General features: G+C 35.4%; 1 protein-coding gene across 1 annotated transcript in view; it reads right to left on the reverse strand.

The window, feature by feature from the left end:
* Positions 1 to 19,535, reverse strand: part of ASPH (aspartate beta-hydroxylase) — a 111,639-nt gene that overhangs the window by 43,736 nt on the left and 48,368 nt on the right. Inside the window, exons 11-16 of the mRNA XM_057426241.1 lie at positions 17,892 to 17,930; positions 16,128 to 16,172; positions 15,947 to 15,988; positions 15,308 to 15,358; positions 14,275 to 14,319; positions 4,777 to 4,818 (exon numbers count right to left, since the gene is read on the reverse strand). Of these exons, the coding sequence (XP_057282224.1) occupies positions 4,777 to 4,818; positions 14,275 to 14,319; positions 15,308 to 15,358; positions 15,947 to 15,988; positions 16,128 to 16,172; positions 17,892 to 17,930 (264 nt within the window). The remainder of the gene's footprint in view (positions 1 to 4,776; positions 4,819 to 14,274; positions 14,320 to 15,307; positions 15,359 to 15,946; positions 15,989 to 16,127; positions 16,173 to 17,891; positions 17,931 to 19,535) is intronic.

Genomic DNA, 19,535 nt, shown 5'->3' on the forward strand with positions numbered 1-19,535 from the left:
TCAACCAATGCAAAGTACATCTTGTTAAGCTACTGAATTTCTTCCTTGAAACCTTCCAAAAAAAACCAATTTTTAGAAAGGCATTTTCAAGATGAGCTTTCCCAGGGCAAAATATAATTTCAGAAAAGCTACAAGTGATTAAAAGAATGCCTTGTGAAAGCACTCTGAATTACTGGCTCTATTATTAACTTCTGCTCTAAAACCAAAAGGCTAGTAACATTAACAATCAAGTTCGGTAAATCTTCATCTGAAGCAGATCTATATTTTCTTTTAAGTAACTGTCCAGACAAACAGCATCAGGCAAATAATTTTGCAACTTTTATGTTGATTTTATTCACATAATTATAAAGCAAACATGATTTTGGGATGCTTTACAACTTATAATACAAAAAGATATTTCAGGAGATAACAGTCGAGAAATGAAACTTTTCCAAAATTTCTAGACAAATGTCTTCAAATGATCAAATGTCTGTATGTTCCTGTAGAACTGTGCAGAACACAAAGTTTGAAGTCAGTGTAAAATGCCAGGTAAGCCAATTATGTTAATGTGGTAAGTGCATTCAAACCAATATCATGAAGTACCAGGGGAAAAAATGTATGGAAAGTAATAGTGACTGGTACACAGTACATGGCAAAAAATTAATTACATCTGATCATAACTCCAAAACAATACAGAACAAACTGGTAGAAATATTGTAACAAACTTGTAGAAATATTGTATCAGAAATAACTAGTAAGAATACTTCTGTAATGGAGTAAATAAACCCTCTCTAGCCTCTCCTGAAAGGGAGGCTAAGGAAAACTTCATTCTCCTAAAAGAGGAGACACCTTTGGCCAAACTGATCAGACATCAGCCTGATATCTCAAAAGAGTTAATAATTTCATTAACAAGCACAGAACAAAAATATTGAATACTATCACAATTATCTTTCATGATCAATACAATTTCTTTATGTCCTACAGTTACACCATGTACTTGGCATTTTAACAGCAAGTTATTTTTAACTGGGTCTCGATACTGTCTACACTGTAAAGACTTCAATTAGTTGTTTTCTGAAAAGATCATTTAAAGAATGGGATACCTTGAACACAACACATAGCATGCACTGATTTTTCCTTATAGACATCCTCCAAACCTCTGATTAAAGGACACATGCACATTTTTGCTCCTGAGCAAAGTAAGTGGGAGGCAACATCACACTGCTACTAAAAGTCTCAGAACAATTAGTGCTTATCTCTGAAAACCACTAAGCACTTCCATACACTTAACACAAATCATCTCTCACTCTTGTGCGTTGCAAAAATTTGGGAGCAGATATTCTACAATTCCGTGATTTGATTCTGACATGATAAGCACTGCCAGGAAGAAGGACACCACAAACAAGTGAGCTTGTTAGCTGATATGCAACTATGGCCAGGAAGAAATCCCAACTGGGACTAGCTAAGGCCATTTTCCACCCATGCTTGCCTCCCTTTTCTCCTCTTCCTCCATCTTTTGCTCTCAGTACTAATACCTTTCCTAAGTCCTCTGCTCCCTTTCTTATGTTCAGAGCCTAGGAAAGTGGTGGAGCGGGAGGGCAAGCTTTACCTGCTGCACTGGAGCTGGCAACTTGGGCCTGTCCCATACATTGATAGTGATGACTGACATCCTGGTTGGTTCAACTCTGAGGTCTGGGAAAAAGGGTGCCTTCCACATCAGCTAAATTGTACTGCTTTAATGTTTGGAAACTAATGCTGTAGGATTCAGTCAATGGAGAGGGGCAGTAGACTCCTCAGCGATTATGAGTCCATATTACACAATTGGCATGAGTATTTCTTCTTAAACGTGTCTTTAGTTAAACTTCTAGTTCCTCAGAAATAGCAAGACCATAACATCCCAGTCTCTGAGGGTGTGGGGAGAGAAAATGAGGATAGAATGACACTGCTGCTTTTCTAACAAACCACCTCATAAGTGGGATTTAACTCTTGTGGTTAGTTTTTTTATTCCATTTTGCCTTATAGTATGTTAAGGGAGCTTTCCTGGCAGCTTCCTCTATCTTGCATCTGCAACTACTGGCATTCAAAACAGAAAGCAGCCACAACTCTGGCTTTTAGTTAATTACTTCATAGGCATAAGGATTCAAGATAAACCACAGTCTTCACAGCCACCTTGAGGACAGATGGTTTCTAGTTTTTGCATTGAAAACTACACTGAAACAATCCTGCTGCACTAACTGTAAGCTGTGCTTATGACTAGCAGGTAAGTTTTATTTAAGTTCTAAACTGTAGAGGTCGTAACCATATAATGTCTCTGTTTCTCTCACATTGACAGAAGTAGACAAGTGGGGGGTGCCATCTCAAAGCCTGATCTGAAATAAAAATCTTTTTAATGTGACGTGGTCTCACAGCCAAGGCTCCTCCTGCCAGTTCTCCTTCTTAACAAAGGCTCCTCTTGCCAGTTCTCCTTCTTAAACCATCAAATTCTAAGGGAGCCGTTTCCAGGGGAGCCATAAGCTTGGTTTTCTAAACCCCCTCCTATCCCTGCTGCAATACAAATTCAGTAATAATGCTCTTGGCAACTTGTGGAAGGGTGCCTTAGAAGACAAAGACAACTAGATAAAGATGATCACTGTCTGTAATATTTCCAATTAATTTTGTGACCTTCTGTTTTACTAATTCCACCCAAACCCTCCCTCAAATACTCCAACCTTCCAAGTTCCAGTTTCAGTTATGGGCTGAAAAACATGTATATGCACATTAGCTGACCAATCACTTCTACCCACAATTCAAGATTTACCCAAGTAATTGTCCTCTCTCCTCATACTAGGCCCATATAGTTACCCAAATTAGTTTCTGAAATTGTGCTGCCTCTCAGTGGGTGCTCAAATGAGAATTTGATGATGATGAAAAACTCTGTCACTGCCCTGTTGTTTGGGAAGCTCATTAGGTGAGATACAGATAGTGCAAGTGATCCACTTGGTTTATGTGGTTCTATAAATGATAACTTAGAAGATATAAAAACAAGTAATCGCATCTCAACAATTTAAAGCCAGTAGCACTACAATAATTAAAAGATCCTTCTAAACTGTACTGCCAGAACAGGCAATACCTTTATAATCAGCTTATCTGTGGAAGCAATCAGACAATAAAAACTGAGGCATTTTAGGGACTAATAAGGCTGTGGAATCTAATGACTATAATAAATCTTTAGCTGCATTTATTCCAGAACAATTTCCCTTGCAGTAAAAAGTATTCTACAGGGTTTTCTTCTGAAATTACTATTGGTTGGTCAGATGCTGATTGCAAGAAACAATTGTGGAATGATAATTTTATTTTTGGCATGCATTTCCATCATTCATCTCTCCCTTTCATCATGGAATCTTTTGGCTTCATTCAAAGGTTAGAATCAAGCAACCGTTTGACAAGACCGGGAATAAATTTTTTCATTGACTTTCTGTACAAAAATACATGCTAATATTCTGAAGTCCTACACATTTAGTTCAGGATGGTGTTGTGCAGCAGTTTTGGGCTTTGAGAACTACATTTCTATGAAGTACAACATCAGTCATTCTGCCTAGAGCTCGTTTTTGATGCAGGCTACAACTAAATATGTAAGTAAATCAACAGGTAGTATGTATACCCTTAAAAGTAGAGCTTACAAGGGTGGAACTCAGCCCATTCAACTTGATGTGATAATGCTGGAGGTGAGCTAAGCATGTAAGCTCTTCCCATAGCCAGTGGAGCTCTGGATAAGGTTCTCAGTCAAGTTTAGGTGGCAATTCATCTCACCCTACAGCAAAAAAACCCTACATTTAGCCAGAACTGCATATAACCTCCACAGGTTATGCAGGTTACAGGTGTCACTTTGGACATCCTACATATCGTATGAAAAGATAAAGACCTATAGTAAACTGAGGTGAATGTTGACCCTGGTATCAGAATGACACTTGTGGGGCTAATTGTGGAATGACATCATCCTAAGCGTGGCTTATGTATACCTCTGTCCCTGATACAACACAACTGTGTGCTCCAGCTTCATTTTCACTTTCATATTTTATCAGTTTTGAAAAGTGAAAATTATTGTAACTACCTATGCTGATATTCAGTGTATGAAAGAAACAACTCATTGCAAAAGAATGATTCTTCCTATTATTATATAAATTCTTTACCAATATAAATGAATATTCAATACATGCCAATATACGCAAAAATCAGATAGACTCTGATCCCAACGAAGGAGATAGTGCAAGCTCCATGCAGTTACAGGGAACACATGGTGCCATCACCAATGTGATTGTAAGGAGAACAAATTCACAAATACTCTTAGCAAAACCTCACTTTTCAACCAAACCTGCCTCTGCGTGTTCCTTAGCCTTCCTGAGTTGACAAGGACTGATTTTAGTGCCACCTCTCTCCCCAGGCTTAGTACAGTAGACAGTGCCGAACCCAGCCTTTTTGGCTGGGCAGCCCAGGTTGCCTCTCACCTACAGATGCAGGAGGAGGCTGGTGATCTCCTGAGTCCTAATCTAGGAGTGTAACACTGAACACTTGACTCCCGAAACAGTAGAAGTTTTTAACAGCAGCCTGTGACAATGTAAGAGGGGAGTACCTTGATGTCAGCTTTGGAAATGTCTATCCACTTACAAAAGCAAACACGCTTTGGATGTTTATTCAACTCCAGTTTATCTACATTGCCCAGGAACAAAGCTTCACTACTATTTGATATGATTTAAATCAATCCTCTCAGAAAGCATGCTTTTGACTTTCAGAAGAACAGAATGTTAGTTTCAGACTTACCTTTTTCTGTTTTGTCTTGTTCAGTTTCTTTTTCACTTTTCCCTAGAATATTAAAAATATTATTTCATTGAAATAAATTTATGTTAATTGTTTATGATAAGAGATACAATAAAATTCAGCTTACATGCAAAATATCACTGGGCCAAAAACTTTTGTATTTTTTGAAGTAACCATAGATTACCGTCTGAACTATATAGTCACATAAAGCTCTTTCTCTACAGACACTTTAAATATTACCTTGTTGCTCCTGTCACAAAAGATTTGATAAACTTTTTCCCCTTAGATATTTGGTAGATTTCGATGATACGCATTAACAATGCAAGCTATTTTGCAGGGAATAAAAAAAACAGTTCAATAAGTAAAAACTCTTGGGACCACTAGTTTACTACATATATTTATGATTAAAATGTACAAAATATTAAAATCATTTGGGAACCCAGGTCGCATTTTCAGAAGTGACTTGGGAACTTGGAAGCTTTGGTCTTGCTTCACCTTTTAAAATAATTTAACCCATGAATACTGTAAGCATCTGAATGCACAGGTAAATATTAACTAAGCACAAGAGTCTGCAGCAAAAGATAGACGACATACTGCTCCAAAATCACATACACTTATATTCTGAAGGTAGTACGAAGACACAGGCTTGTTCTCTCCTCTTTTTCTCCTCTCTCAGCACTTTTTGATCCTGCCCTACTCTGTAACATTTAAAGCATCCTGCCACACAATTCTAATATTCTGTTTCCAGTTTCATCCCAATAAGCTTCCAGTATTTCCTCCCAATAAGCTCAAGTGAAAACACTAAAACAAGAGGTCAGTTGGCTTTTCAGTTATTTTCCTCTCTAACATATACTCTTTAATTTTGAGGTATACTTATATCTAGAAAAAACATTTTATTTCATTCCTAAGTCAATTAAAGACAGCTTGTCAGGATATTCAATCTTCAGAGCTTTTTAAACCGACTGCTCAGAAGCTTTATATTGTGAATACACCAGATATAAACACTGAGAACCTTTGCTTTTTTTCCTGGAGAAACTGAGTTATACACACACAAGAAATCAAACTATTTCACGTTCTAATTTGACCCTTTACTACAAGGTGACAACTACTACTACAGAATGTGCGGACAGTACAAATGATTTTTATATTCAGCACAAAGCAGAATAAGTATTAACTTGATTATGATATGGTAAATTAAATAAATACGGCCACATTAAAAGTCATTCACCTCTTCAACTGCATCATAAAATCCAGATTGTAAATTAAACTGAAAGAAATGACAAAAAGATCTATAGAGCCAGTTACATACTATGCGATAACCTGGAGAAGGAATATTATTACTATAATGGTGTATTAACGAAAGCGTGTTTCAGTACTTGCTAAAATATTGGCTTGGTTATTTTTGCTTGTTTTTTGTTTGTTTGTGGTTTTTTTTCTCATATACCACACAATACATAAAATGGCCATGTCCATCTGTATGGCATCAGAAATACAGTATTTTTAAAAAGAGCAATAATGCAGCTCCAGATGAAACACAATGGTTTATATACTCGTATTTCTACTATTTTTACCAACTAAAAGCACATGAACAACTCAGGATAGTAAACCATTATATAACATGCTACTTAGCCATCCATTTTCTCTGAACCTTTTGCCTTATCAGCAACAGTTGATATTCTCACCTGACATCTCCTCTTTAATTCCCTCTACTCAGTGACCATCTTCCACCCATCTTGGCAATCATGTTATTTCTGCAACTTCTCTTCCATCACAGGAAGAACGAGGTATGAACTAATCACTCTATAGCCTGCTCCTATCTCCCATTTCTTGCCTAGCTTCACATTTCCTTACTGAGGCTCACACAACATATAACCCTACAGTTCTCTACACCTATCTATGCACTAGGATCTATTCTCCAAATTCTCAGACTTTTTTCAAACTATATTCTGCTAAATTAGCATCTGCTATTTCTGACAAAGGTTTAAAAATATGCTCTCTCAAAGATATGATAGTAAGTATCATATAATCTTGATACAGGGATATGATAGTAAACCTTGAGACTACTTTGTCATTAACTTAAACAAAAAAAATTTCCTAGCTCTTCAAACCACTCTCATCCATTACTCAACTTCTGTTTCCAGCAAAATAAATCTAGTTCAAGATCAGACAAAATTGTTTTAACCAATCTCTACAGTCTAGGACTGCTATCACTGGGTAACGTATGCACCAGGTATTCCTAAGAAGGTTTCTATTATAAAGAATAAATTTATCTTTCATATAACAGTATGTCTATAAATATTTGTGAGTGCATGTAACCATGACCCAAATGATTAGCCAACTGAAAATAGTTTCAGACCTTGTAGCAAGAAACCAAATCAACACTGTAAATGTACAATACAATTTGTTATTTAAATGTACATAATTTTTGAAACTCAAAATTACATAATGATATTCAGTAAAAATATGATATTTTCCAGTCTCTTTCCTATATTTAATCTTATCAATTTACTTCTTAGAAAGAATAGGGTCATGATACAATACCTTTCCTATCACTAAGAATGAGAAAGTCACTTAAATTTTCAATATTAAAATTAAACTTTAGTATTTTATTTAAATTTGCTTTCCTTATTGATTTCTTTCTGTAATTTTCAGAATCCAAGATTTCACAAATTCAGTGAGATATAGCAAGAAGCAATGTAGCAATGTGAAAACAAAGATGAAATCTTTTTCCTTTTCTTGAACTACTGCCCTTTATTCAGCAGCATTTCATCATAAAAATACGGAGGTGTTTGAAAACTGAAAAGATTAGGAAATACTTTTGCTTTAAACCAAAGAACTGCAAAGACATAACGTCCTTGCTAGAGTTCTGTTTTAAATTTTGGACCATAACCCAGAATACTTCTCTATGAAAGGTAGATATCATACTTCCCACACACATTTATGGCTGTTAAAGACCGCTATCTCATCCTTTTTAGTTACAAATAGAAATTATATATCATGGGCAAAACTCAGGCCAAACTGGTTGCAAAAAGAAGAAACACAATACAATTATTGAAGACACAGACCTTAAAGAAATGCCCATTTCCTTCACACAATACCATCCAGAAAAAAATTTCTTCTACTTGCTACATTTCTTTCTCCTTCTAAATAATCTCTCAAATATATTTTTAAACATTCCAAATTGTAACTTTGAAAAATAATAATGTTCATTAGTAGATGGGGCAAGTATTTAGCCCCATAATTAAAATCTACCACATTTTAGAAAAATAATGACACTAGAAAGACAAATAGATTCTTCTGTGTTTTATTGCAGCCAAACATTAAAACAGATTAAATATACACTTTTTAATAGTTCACTTGACCTTGCTCAGCTTGGCATATTTTTGTAAACATGAAGCACATAAAATCACATACCCAGTTACAAAATACTTAGAAGTTGATCACAGCATAATATATTCTCACAGTCCCATAATTCTACAAACAGGCTGCCACTGTTATATAAAAAGTCTTCCATATACCATTCTAAAATTATTCCCAAGCTTCCTGACAGAATATGGCTTTGTAAAAATTATTGCTCTGCAATTCACAATCACAGGTAATTTTACCAGAATATCCCATCCCAAACCACATCACAGTCTAAGAGTATTATTGCTTTCCTGAAAAGTCTAAAGAAACCACTTTGGGACATCTGTGTTTGTTGATCAGAGGTACCACTCACTTAAGTGGAGTCTTACTGAAACGCCAAACAAAAAAAGGCAAGCATATATGATGCCCCTTTCACTATAAACGTTAGCAACTAAAAACCTGACTTCAAAACAGTACTATGGAAGTTTAAAATTTCCCTGTCAAACAAAAGGCAACCACCTTTAGGGTTACCAAACTGATTTTATTTTATCCTTCAAAATTTATCTTATTTCTTCTAACCTCCTATTTCAGGCTTAGCAATTTCCTAAAATCACAGCAATCATTCCTGAGCCAAAAAGGAACACATGCAAAATGGCAACAACAACAAAAAAAAAAGGCTTTGTAATTGTGGAACAGCAGCACAGAACAGGTAAAAAGTACACCTGTTATGTTAAAATTCTAAATCACTTGAAGTCTAAATATCAGACGTACCATTTACAAGAGCATTTATGATGTTAGGTCTTAAATTTTGATATCCTGTTTTCTTAAGGTTGAATTTTCAATTTTTTTAAATAGATTTTACAAGTTGTATTTAAGCAAATTTGACTTAAAATAATTCACTGTATAGAAAACTTACTAAATTCAGCATTATTTCTTATTATTTTTATTATTTTACTGAATTCAACTTGATTCCAGCAACTCAGTTTCACTGCAATGTACAGACTCCCTGCCAAGCTATTACGCAGTTTCTATACATTTGTGCTTTAAAAACCAAATGTTAAGAAATAAAAGGTTTGAATTCACACATAGAAGTTTTCTGAAAAAAGTAATTTAGTAAACCGCCTTTTTACTACCATGAATTAAACACACACATTTTGTACCTTATTAGACTATTTTAAAAATACCTGAAATTCATGTAGTGTAACTGTTGACATAACATCAGTGCAAAGAGATGCAACTCAAACTTCACAGCATAGTGTGTGCCTGATTTGTGTTTTCACTAAAATGCAGTTAGGTTGTATGCTATATCAGCAGTTGTAAGACATCTAAGAATTCATAATATTATATGTCTCATGTGACCAAACTGCTCTGTACATACTGTATGAATCCACAACAAAAGATATATACTAAAATCTGGAAAAAAAAAAGTGTACTTGCTGCTGCATTATAAATAGATTATTAACAATTGCTTGAACAGCACATCAGAAATGTAGCTCAAAGTTGCAACTCCATCACAAACACAGAAGAAAAATAATGAATTCACTAAACTTGACCAAGGGGGGAGAGGGGAGAAATCAGACAGGAATGTAAATTAAACATTCAAGTGTTAAAAAAACCTTACTAAAATGACAGTTGGCTAAAACCCATTTACAGTATCTTAGTGTTCATTCTCCAAACCCTGAACTGCTTGGTAATTACATCATAAGATCTATTACAACCATCTGCTCCCCTTTTGTAGCGTATGGTTAGGGCTGGTCCTCCTGATGTAGGGACTTTTCTTTTGAAGCTTTAAGTATCTGAAAAAATAAGGGGAAATCTATATTAAAGGACCAACCAAAACACAACTTACTCTAGAACAACTACAGAAAAAAAAAAATCTTAAACTTAAATGCTAAAAAAATGCAACTTTGTATCAGATTAGTTAATTTGAAAAAGCTACCATTTGTAGGAGCTATCATAATGAATATGCACAAAGTTGCTAGGTAAGGTGGGAAATATAAACTTTGAAATATTTACCTAAGCAGTAACTTTTTTCCTCAATATATGGCACTTCATATACCTTGTAAAGGCAATCTAGGCCATGGCACAAATACATTAAACTCACTAGGGGTTTTTTATGTCAAGGACACTCAAAATGGGAAAAAAGGAGCCAGGGAATGAGGAAGGGTCAAAGTTCTAAAGCGGAAACTTTTCTACAGGTAAAGGATTTCAGCAGTAAAATAAATGTAGATGAAGTGGGAAGGGGGTGGTGGAACAAACCTTAGATATTTTAAATCTGAACATTTACGAGAGGGATCAAAATACTGTAAGACAGAGAGAGTAAAAATATCCCCAAACCTATAATATGACTCCCTTAAAATAGGTCTTCAGCAAGTAACCCCTCCTGCCAGTGTAAAACAGGATTAGCAAAAAATCTTAAATAGGAAATATTTCAAGCTGACTTCTCATACCACTTAAGTGCATTAGTTTACAAGAATACAGTCTACAACTACTTCAAATAGCCTCCAGCTGCAAAGAAATACGGGTAATTGTTTTAGAAGTAAACTTAAAGAATTGGAAAACCGTACCTACAGATACCTAAGGATGCAGTTGCCTACTGTATTTATTTTGTGCTATGCCCTGAAGTCAGCAAAAAATTTCAATTGCATTCTGGCATATTCAAGTCCCACACCCAATCTCCTCACTGGGGATATGAGAATGTTCCTCATAACTAAATTCATCCTATCTCCTGTTTTCTTTCCAAAACAAGTAAGATCCTATGTTTCAGATAAAATCAAACAACAGCTTCTAACGTGATAAAAACTGGTGCCGTCATGCTTCAAACAAAGTTGGACGTATTTAAATTACTGAAGAATAAGAACTCTACAGTGGTATTTCTGAATATCCTTTATGCTGCCTGAAGATATGCTTATTATATAAACAGCTAAAACCTTTCATATATGTAAAAAGCATATATATATGCATATAAACATTTTCTTCATTCAGAAGAGAGTTCTCAACTGTCTCTAGTACAATGAACTTTACTAGTATTATTGCTGACGTAACAGGAAATACTAGCTTTGAATATCTGAGAAATGAAATCACATGAACAAAAAAAGGACTTCTGTTAATAAAACCCTCTCATACTGAATCCTCCATCACAAATAATAATGAAAATACCAAAGTAATAAATATGAATTTTGCAGTCTAAGAGGAATATGTGAGAATAATGTTGCCTTCAAACTGAATTTTTCACATCCAAAAAAGGCAGATAAACAACTAATAGCAGGAAAACATAATAACAGTAGTAAAATTTTTATTCCTGATTAGTAGTTTAATTACATCTCCTGCTTCTTTTCTTAATTTTCAGAGATGCTATTTGAATTTTACTTTATGTGCCAAAACAATGAGCTTTTTACATAAACTGATAAACGATTCTTCTGCCTTCAAAGTGGTTCCCACATAACTACACAAAGTACTAAAGATTCTTGAGTATGTCAGCACACTGTCGCAGATTTTATGCTGATCAAATTATTTTCGTTTTCTACTTGCTAAACAAAGAATCACGTACACGGTACTACATCTCGTAGTTATTTTGTGTTTAATAACTGAATAAACAGCCTGCAGAAGAGAAGGCTCAGGGGAGACCATATAGCAGCCTTCCAGTACCTAAAGTGGGACCTACAAGTAATCTGGAGAGGGACTTTTTACAAGGGCATTTAATGACAGAACAAGGAGGAATGGCTTTAAGCTGATAGAGGGGAGACTTAGATGACAACAGGAAGAAATTCTTTACTGTGAGGGTGGCGAGATACCAGTACAGGTTGCTCAGAGAAGTTGTGGATGCCCCATCCCTGGAAGTGCTCAAGGCCAGGCTGAACAGGGCTTTGAGCAACCTAATCTAGTGAGAGACGTCCCTGCCCATGGCAGGGGGAGTCGTAACTAAATGAACTACATGGTCCCTGCCAACCCAAACCATTCCATGATTCTGTGACTGATTCTTTCACTTCTTCCTCATGAAGGGAAAAAAGAAAAAAAATAATCAAATCTAAAAAACCCTTTCAAAAGGATCAGAAATATATACTATTTCAGAGTAATACAAGTTATTTTTTTATTCTAATCATGTCTGAAAACAGTAAGGAATCTCTTTGTATCACAATACAATAAAAGGAGAGTGGATAATTAGGTTCAATTTCACCACCTTATTTGAAAGTCCATCTACAATCAAAGGGGTGACCTGTTGTACTCTGCACTGGTGAGGCTGCACCTTGAACACTGTATTCAGTTTTGGGCCCCTCAGTACAGGAAAGACATTTTGGTGCTGGAGGAGGACCAGACAAGGGCAACGGAGCTGGTGAAGGGTCTAGAGCACAAGTCTTATAAGAAGCAGCTGAGGGAACTGGGGTTGTTTAGACTGCAGAAAAGGAGGCTCAGGGGAAACAATATCACTTTCTACAACTACCTGAAAGGAGGCTGTAGTAAGGTGGCAGTTGGTTGAGTCACCATGTCTGGAGGTATTTAAAAGACATGTACACACAATGCTTAAGGACATGGTTTATTAGTGGACTTGGCAGTGTTAGGTTTATGGTTGGACTGAACGATCTTTGTGGTATTTTCCAGCCTAAATGACTCTATGAATCTAAACGGAATATTTGGAAAACCATCCACTACTGTACAATACACTGAAGTTTTAATGGTGAAGGTAGGAAATGCATTTACTGCTGCAAGACCAAGCTGTAAATTGTAGCCTAAAAAGTGGTAAGAACATGGTCCACAAAAACACAAATTAAAGATTTCAAGTTGATACCTAGATTCTGAATTTAGCTTTAAAATAGTGTATATAAGTCAAGAGATCATTTCAACATCTTCATATCAATACAACTGACACTGCAGAGCAACCTACTACTGAAACTTTGCAACTGTCCTGTAACGCCCTGTAACGAACTTTTTGTTGTTTTAAGCAGCACCATTTTCTGCCAAAACACCTTTTCTTCTTCTACACTTTCAACTTAAAGCACAACAAATCACCTGAACTTTTTGCCTTTGCTGCCATAGGTAACTACTGCTTGCTCCCATGCCAAATATAAGCTTTGATTAAAAATGTTTCTTATTAATTATGAAACATTTTTTTAGAGAGTGCATCTATTAATACCTGTGGCTTCAAACATTTCAACACACACCATGTTAAGATAAAAAGGTTAGAAAGACCTCACAGCACAGTTATATACTGACATGAGCATTTCAGATCACCCCAGTTAAGGTTTACCATGTAAATTAAAACATGAATTAAACCATGCCTCAAATCTGTTCTGGGCAAACACAAAGGCCTCCTATGTTTTTTCACTTCTTTGGCTATTTTTGGCATGCCCAAGAACCTGCAAGGAAAAGGAAAACCCCACAGAACTACCTGGCACCACATCACACAAGAGCTTCTGCATATTGCAAAGATCGACTAAGCCAGAAAGGTGCTCAAGCTAATGAGAACAGAACAGAAATATACTTGTCAGGGCTCTTGGATTGCAGCTTCTGTGATATCTCAGCCCAGAGATACAACTCATTGTTCCACTCAACACAACTGCAAAAAGAACTAGCAACTTAGAACAATTATCTCCAAAAAGCAGACGAAATGTAGCAATACAATCTTCAAATTCAGAAGCAATCTGTCTAATCTAAAATGGTTTGGTAAACTATGTGCTTACTACTGTCAAGGCACAGATGGAAAAGCTGGAAGTACTCTTGTTTTTAAAATCAGTTATGTCAAGAAAAATGTGATGGCATGACAAACAGTCCTGTTTCCAGATCAGTGCCCACAGAATGTGCCACAGTCAGACTTCACTGGATCTGACTGGTACATAGAGAAGTAACAGTATCACCACCATCAGTTACTCTGGGAAGGAAATACACACATATTTTGAGACCCAAAGTTTTCTGTTTCCCTATGCAGTAAGAGTAATCTCTTCTGTCTGAAGTTTCATTTGGAATGCTTCCATATAACCTGGAACTATCATCAGCATTTATCCAGTATAAAAACTATTGCCTCAAAAACAGGAGAAAACTTTAAATGACAGTACTGATGTTCTTCCACTCCCTTCCAAGATGTAATTTATTTACAAACTTTTTATATAGTTATAGCTACATTTCTTTGGGGAAAACAACAAGCATATAAGATAAACTTACCCACTAGATTGTCATTTGAATAATCCTCAGCTTGAACAGGAACTTCTGCAAGTCAAAAGCATAATAACAACTCAAACTGGACATTCACTAAATATTTACAAAACGATCATTTTCTCCCTTATGCTCAAAACACCTATCAAGACTACTCTGTAATACTTTTGCAGAAGTGGGATGCAAATCTTCCTCAGCTGAATTTTTCCAGGGGAAAGATTAATACTTAAGTAAGCCAATAAGTTTCAAAAAAGATACTTTAAAATTCTGAAAGTAAACTATTCAAAGCACAAATCTCCTCCAGTTTCACATGCTATCACAGTAAGGGCTTAGAAAACATTCATATACTTATTATGTCCTCAGCTCTAACTGTGAAATACTTGACTTCAAAATTCAGTTCTTTCTTTCCATATGTATGTTTAAATTAGACATGTCATATGTCACTGAGTGCCATTACTGCTGAAAAACTAAAGGTTAAACATAGCTCCCTGTTCATGCATAGAGGGAGTCAGAGAAAAGAATTTGCAATAGCCAGGAGGCTGGCTGTAGTTAATAAGAATCAAAGAGAGGAAAATATATTTGCTGACTTCATAAGCCCATAAATTAAGTGCTCAAAACTGGAGAGACATCCCATTTTATTTCTAACATATACTGTCTTTCATGAGTATACAGTACTGACTAGCTGGTAGAAAACACAGCATAGCAAAGAAATCTTTGATTTCATATGATGTAATATGACCATTTTAATCAATGTAAGTTAAGTTTTTCTGAACTGGGAGCACTCTCAACTTCTAAAACTGATGAGTGTGCTCATCAGTAAGCCACTAAAATATTACCATTAAAAAAACCAAGACCTCAGATTCCAACACCACAGTTATGGTTCCTTTAAAAAAGAAACTGCAGGAAAACTTACGTTATTTCTAGCATAACTGCAATAAAAATATTTTTATTGCAGCACAGACTTCCACTCTATCACACCTATTACTCTAAATTAACATTTTTTTTCTAAGTAACAAACTCATGCAAAAGATAATACACAAACCTGATGCCTCTGGTTCAGTGGCCACAAGATCTTCTGTATGCTCACTTTCTACTGTTGGAAAGAAAATTAAGTGTTGAAAGCTACACACAGTATGTTTACAATTTTGTTTTTATTTCCCACCAGCCACCCAATCAATTTAACATCAAACAAAAATGAAGACTTAAACTGCAGAACACCTAACTACGGTAAGAGTAGAAAGAAGGTACTGAATGCATTTCATGTCCATAAGTTTAGCTACTCTTTGTTATTAACATCCATTCCTATTACACCCCCAAAGGGATTCTGGCTAAAACTGTTGGTTGTGTGAAACAATATTTTTTTTTACCCATTTAATTATAGTAGTGCACATTTTTCAAATGGATAACCTAAATAAACATAGCATCCACCCTTGCCCCATCCCTGGAATTGTTCAAAATCAGGGGATGGGGCTTTGAGCAACTAGGTCTAGGGAAAGATGTTGTTACCCATGGCGAGGGAGTTAGACCAGATGATCTTTAAATGCCCTTTCCAACCCAAACCATACTGTGAATCTATATAGCACATTTTTCTGCTTTTTCATTTGCTTGGTTTTTTTTTAATTTTATTAATAATTAAGTGGAAGAACCCCCCCCCCCCCCCCCCCAAACTAAAACCTCATACCTGACAGGTCTTTACCAATATCAAAATCTTCTGATATTTCATCTATAAAAGACAGTATAAAAACACAAATGAAAAATTACATGTGTTTTTTTGTTCATTTGCTTTTACATTTACAGATTTCAAAATTATTTCAAAATTGTTTCATCAAAAAACTTTAAGATAACAATTACAAAATACATACCTGGCTCTGTGGCTTCATTCACCTCCTCCAGAAGGTCCTCAACAGCTAAGAACATGTTCAATTCAGAGCAATTATGAATTCAAACCCTCAACTGATGAAACTTTCATACAACACAGAAGAACAGAGCTAGCAAACAGGCATGTTTAACTATGAACAATAAACTGCTATAAACAAACAGGATCTTCAATGAAACTGAGGTGAAAAAAACCCAAACAAGTTACTTTTTAGATTTCCTTCCCTGTTTCACTGAAGAACTGCTGCATTCATTAGATACCCTCTGAACAAATGTTGTTTGTATTAAGACACAGTAACTTTAAAACCTGAAATTTTGAAAACACTTCATCTTTCTAAGCATGATCAGTAATCCAAATTTTACCTTTTGCAGCATCAACTCCATCTGCTACACATTAAAAACGATTTAAAAAAAGAAAAAAAAGCCCTCTGTAAACTTCCCCTTTAAAAGGCTTTCTTTTATTTAATAAACATGCAATTCCCTGGTAAATCCTACTTTCCTTCCTGAAGGACAATGAGCAAGTTCTTCAACTTAAAGTTATGGATCCCACAGAAAAATAAATTATTTTAATTTTTATTTGAATATGGCACCTTCTAACTCATGTAACTGTTCTCTTAAACTTCTGGGCCCAAAGGTAACAAAACAGGTTTGTGTCAGGTATGTAAAATTTACTTACACTAAAGAATTTCTTGACTTCATTCTAAACTAAGCAATCATATCTTTTTCAATCAGCAGTTTGAGAAGACTGAGACTGTAGTGACAGGACAAGAGGTAATGGGTTAAAACTTAAAACAGGGGAAGTTTAGATTGGATGTAAGGAAGAAATTCTTTACTGTAAGGGTGGTGAGGCACTGGAATGGGTTGCCCAAGGAAGTTGTGAATGCTCCATCCCTGGTGGTGTTCAAGGCCAGGTTAGACACAGCCTTGGGTGACACAGTTTAGTGTGAGGTGTCCCTGCCCATGGCAGGGGGGTTGGAACTAGATGATCTTAAGGTCCTTTCCAACCCTAACTGATTCTATGATTTTATGATTCTAAGACTGTCTTAAAAAAAAAGAGCTGTTATTTCAAGACCACAAAGCATACAGGACCCAGAGAGAGCACTGCAGACAAGTAATTTTTAAATTGCTTCTGCTTATTGCACAAAGGTAGTAGCAAAAAGTATGCATCAAAGCAGACCTAGTATTGACAGCCTTCAAATTTCAAATCACCTTAAGTACCAGTTACAGGGTTATGAGCAAAGCTCATGGCAGGCAGCATGTTGAGTGTCTAAGCAGAACTACTGTGTCCCAAATGTCCATAAAAAGCCTCACATATGAGCTTTGTTTCATTTGAGATCTTAGAGATGAGTCCTTAAGAATGGCATATTAAAAGAAGGTGTCTAAGTTCATAGTTAAAACCCTAACTTTGTATCTACACAGACTGTAATGAACCTGTGGTATAACTGGCAATATATCATGATTGAAGATCACACAGATTACGTATTTCAATATATATATAAATAACAGGATTATTTTAATGATTTTTATGCTAACTCAACTGAAATATTTCTCTGACTTCAAAACCAATTTATATTCCACTAACATTTCTTCAGGAGGTTTTTCTACTTTAACTACATAGGAAACAAAGATTTTTCTAATATGCTCCTTATATATAAATACACAGAGATGATGGATGCGTGTTGGAATAAACACACACCCTGCCCACACACATATATATAAATGTATATATGTGTGTGTGTGTATATGTATACCTGTATCTTCAGCCTCAGTCTGCTCTTCATCTTTTGGTTCTGAAAGGAAAAAAAAAAATAAAGTTTGAGTGCCCACTCTGCAGAGTATCCTACAAATTTGTTTTTTAAGCATCCCGTTCATTACTGCTAAATGCAAAGCTCTCAAAGACTTTCTCTAGTTTGGGGGCCTGAATAGCTATAAGAACCCTCACTGGAGATTGAAAATTCTATACAAAACCCAAATATCAAATTTGAACATAATGCTGAAATTTGAAGCATTTCTATCTACACAGATGAAATACAGAAAAAAAAAAGAGCTATAATTCTGTACAGTTATAAAATCCACCCAGACTCCTAATCTTTGAGTAAAGAGCCAGTCTAATTTTTGTAATTCTGAAGAAATAAGTTAAGAATATGCATTATTTTACTTCAGCTAGTATCTGAAAATAGACAAATGCTATTCACTAACCGTCTGAATTTTCAATATAAGTATTGTGAATTTTAGAACTGAAGATGTTCAGTGTTCATCCAATGTTTTGGACAATTTCATTATTGCAAAAGGTACTAACTCTCATATGAAAAAATTATTTACATGAGATTTTTTTTTAAATACTAAAAAAGTATGAATTACAAAATAGAGTGATTCACTGTTATTGTGCGGGATCACCACAAGAAACTGCAGAATAGGCAATGATTTTGGAACTAATTCTATGAAAAACTGATGCAGATTACTTTGGGAACCTCCATGAACATCTTACTATTAAAGCAGGTATAGGTAACACTTCTTAGGGGCAGGAACCATTTGAGCATTCTCTGTTCATGTCACTACATATGAAGGAGCACGGAAAGTAAAGATTAGAAGTGGTGCTTCTCATTCATATATAGGTGTGAGAAACAAGAAGTGATTCCTGATTAGGAACCAATTGTAAAATAAGTATCTCCTGGAAAGGAGAGTAAACCATTAGCCCAGGGAAAAAGCCAGGTCTGTTTTACTTTTCCATTCTATTGAACAGACGCATTTCACCAAGGCCACCATAGCTGAGGCAAATAATTCTTTTCTGTAGACTGAGAAAAACTTGCACTAAGAGCTTAAATACACCTTTGGGCCACTCAAAGTCCTACAATGGGATTTTGACTTCTAGCCGAAAGCTGGATGTCAGAATTTCCTTCCTGATGGCAAAGAATAAACCTGAATGTTTTCTGTCTGAAATATTCTGAAGTTAAGAATCTATGTCCTTTGCTCAGATTACATAAACGTAAAAAATAAACGAGTACTACCATTCTATGTTGAAGACCTGACATGTCTATGTATGCTAAAAAGAGGACATAGTTGTACATACTATGTATGTACATACATACTCTACAAGTGTATACTCTACACTTGATTTAGTGCTATAAACTGTTTACAGGGGATTTGAACATAAAACCCCCTAAAACCTTAACTTCGAACTTGCAAAGTAATGTGACAGCATAGAAAATTTAAAGACAAAGCAATTTTACTTTCTTATTAATTAAAGACTTGATACTATCTTTTCACAAAATATAGCAGTTGTCTTACCATGGTCTCCATTATAATTGCTTTGCACTTTATCTTCTGTTTAAAAAAGAAAACAAAACACACCCCCCCCCCCCAAAAAATGTAAAAATTCACTGAAATTTAAGACA

This window comes from Pezoporus wallicus, unplaced genomic scaffold (assembly GCF_028554395.1).
Source record: "Pezoporus wallicus isolate ANWC-B61680 ecotype Strahan unplaced genomic scaffold, APGP_CSIRO_Pwel_v1 contig_4131, whole genome shotgun sequence".
NCBI lineage: Eukaryota > Metazoa > Chordata > Aves > Psittaciformes > Psittacidae > Pezoporus > Pezoporus wallicus.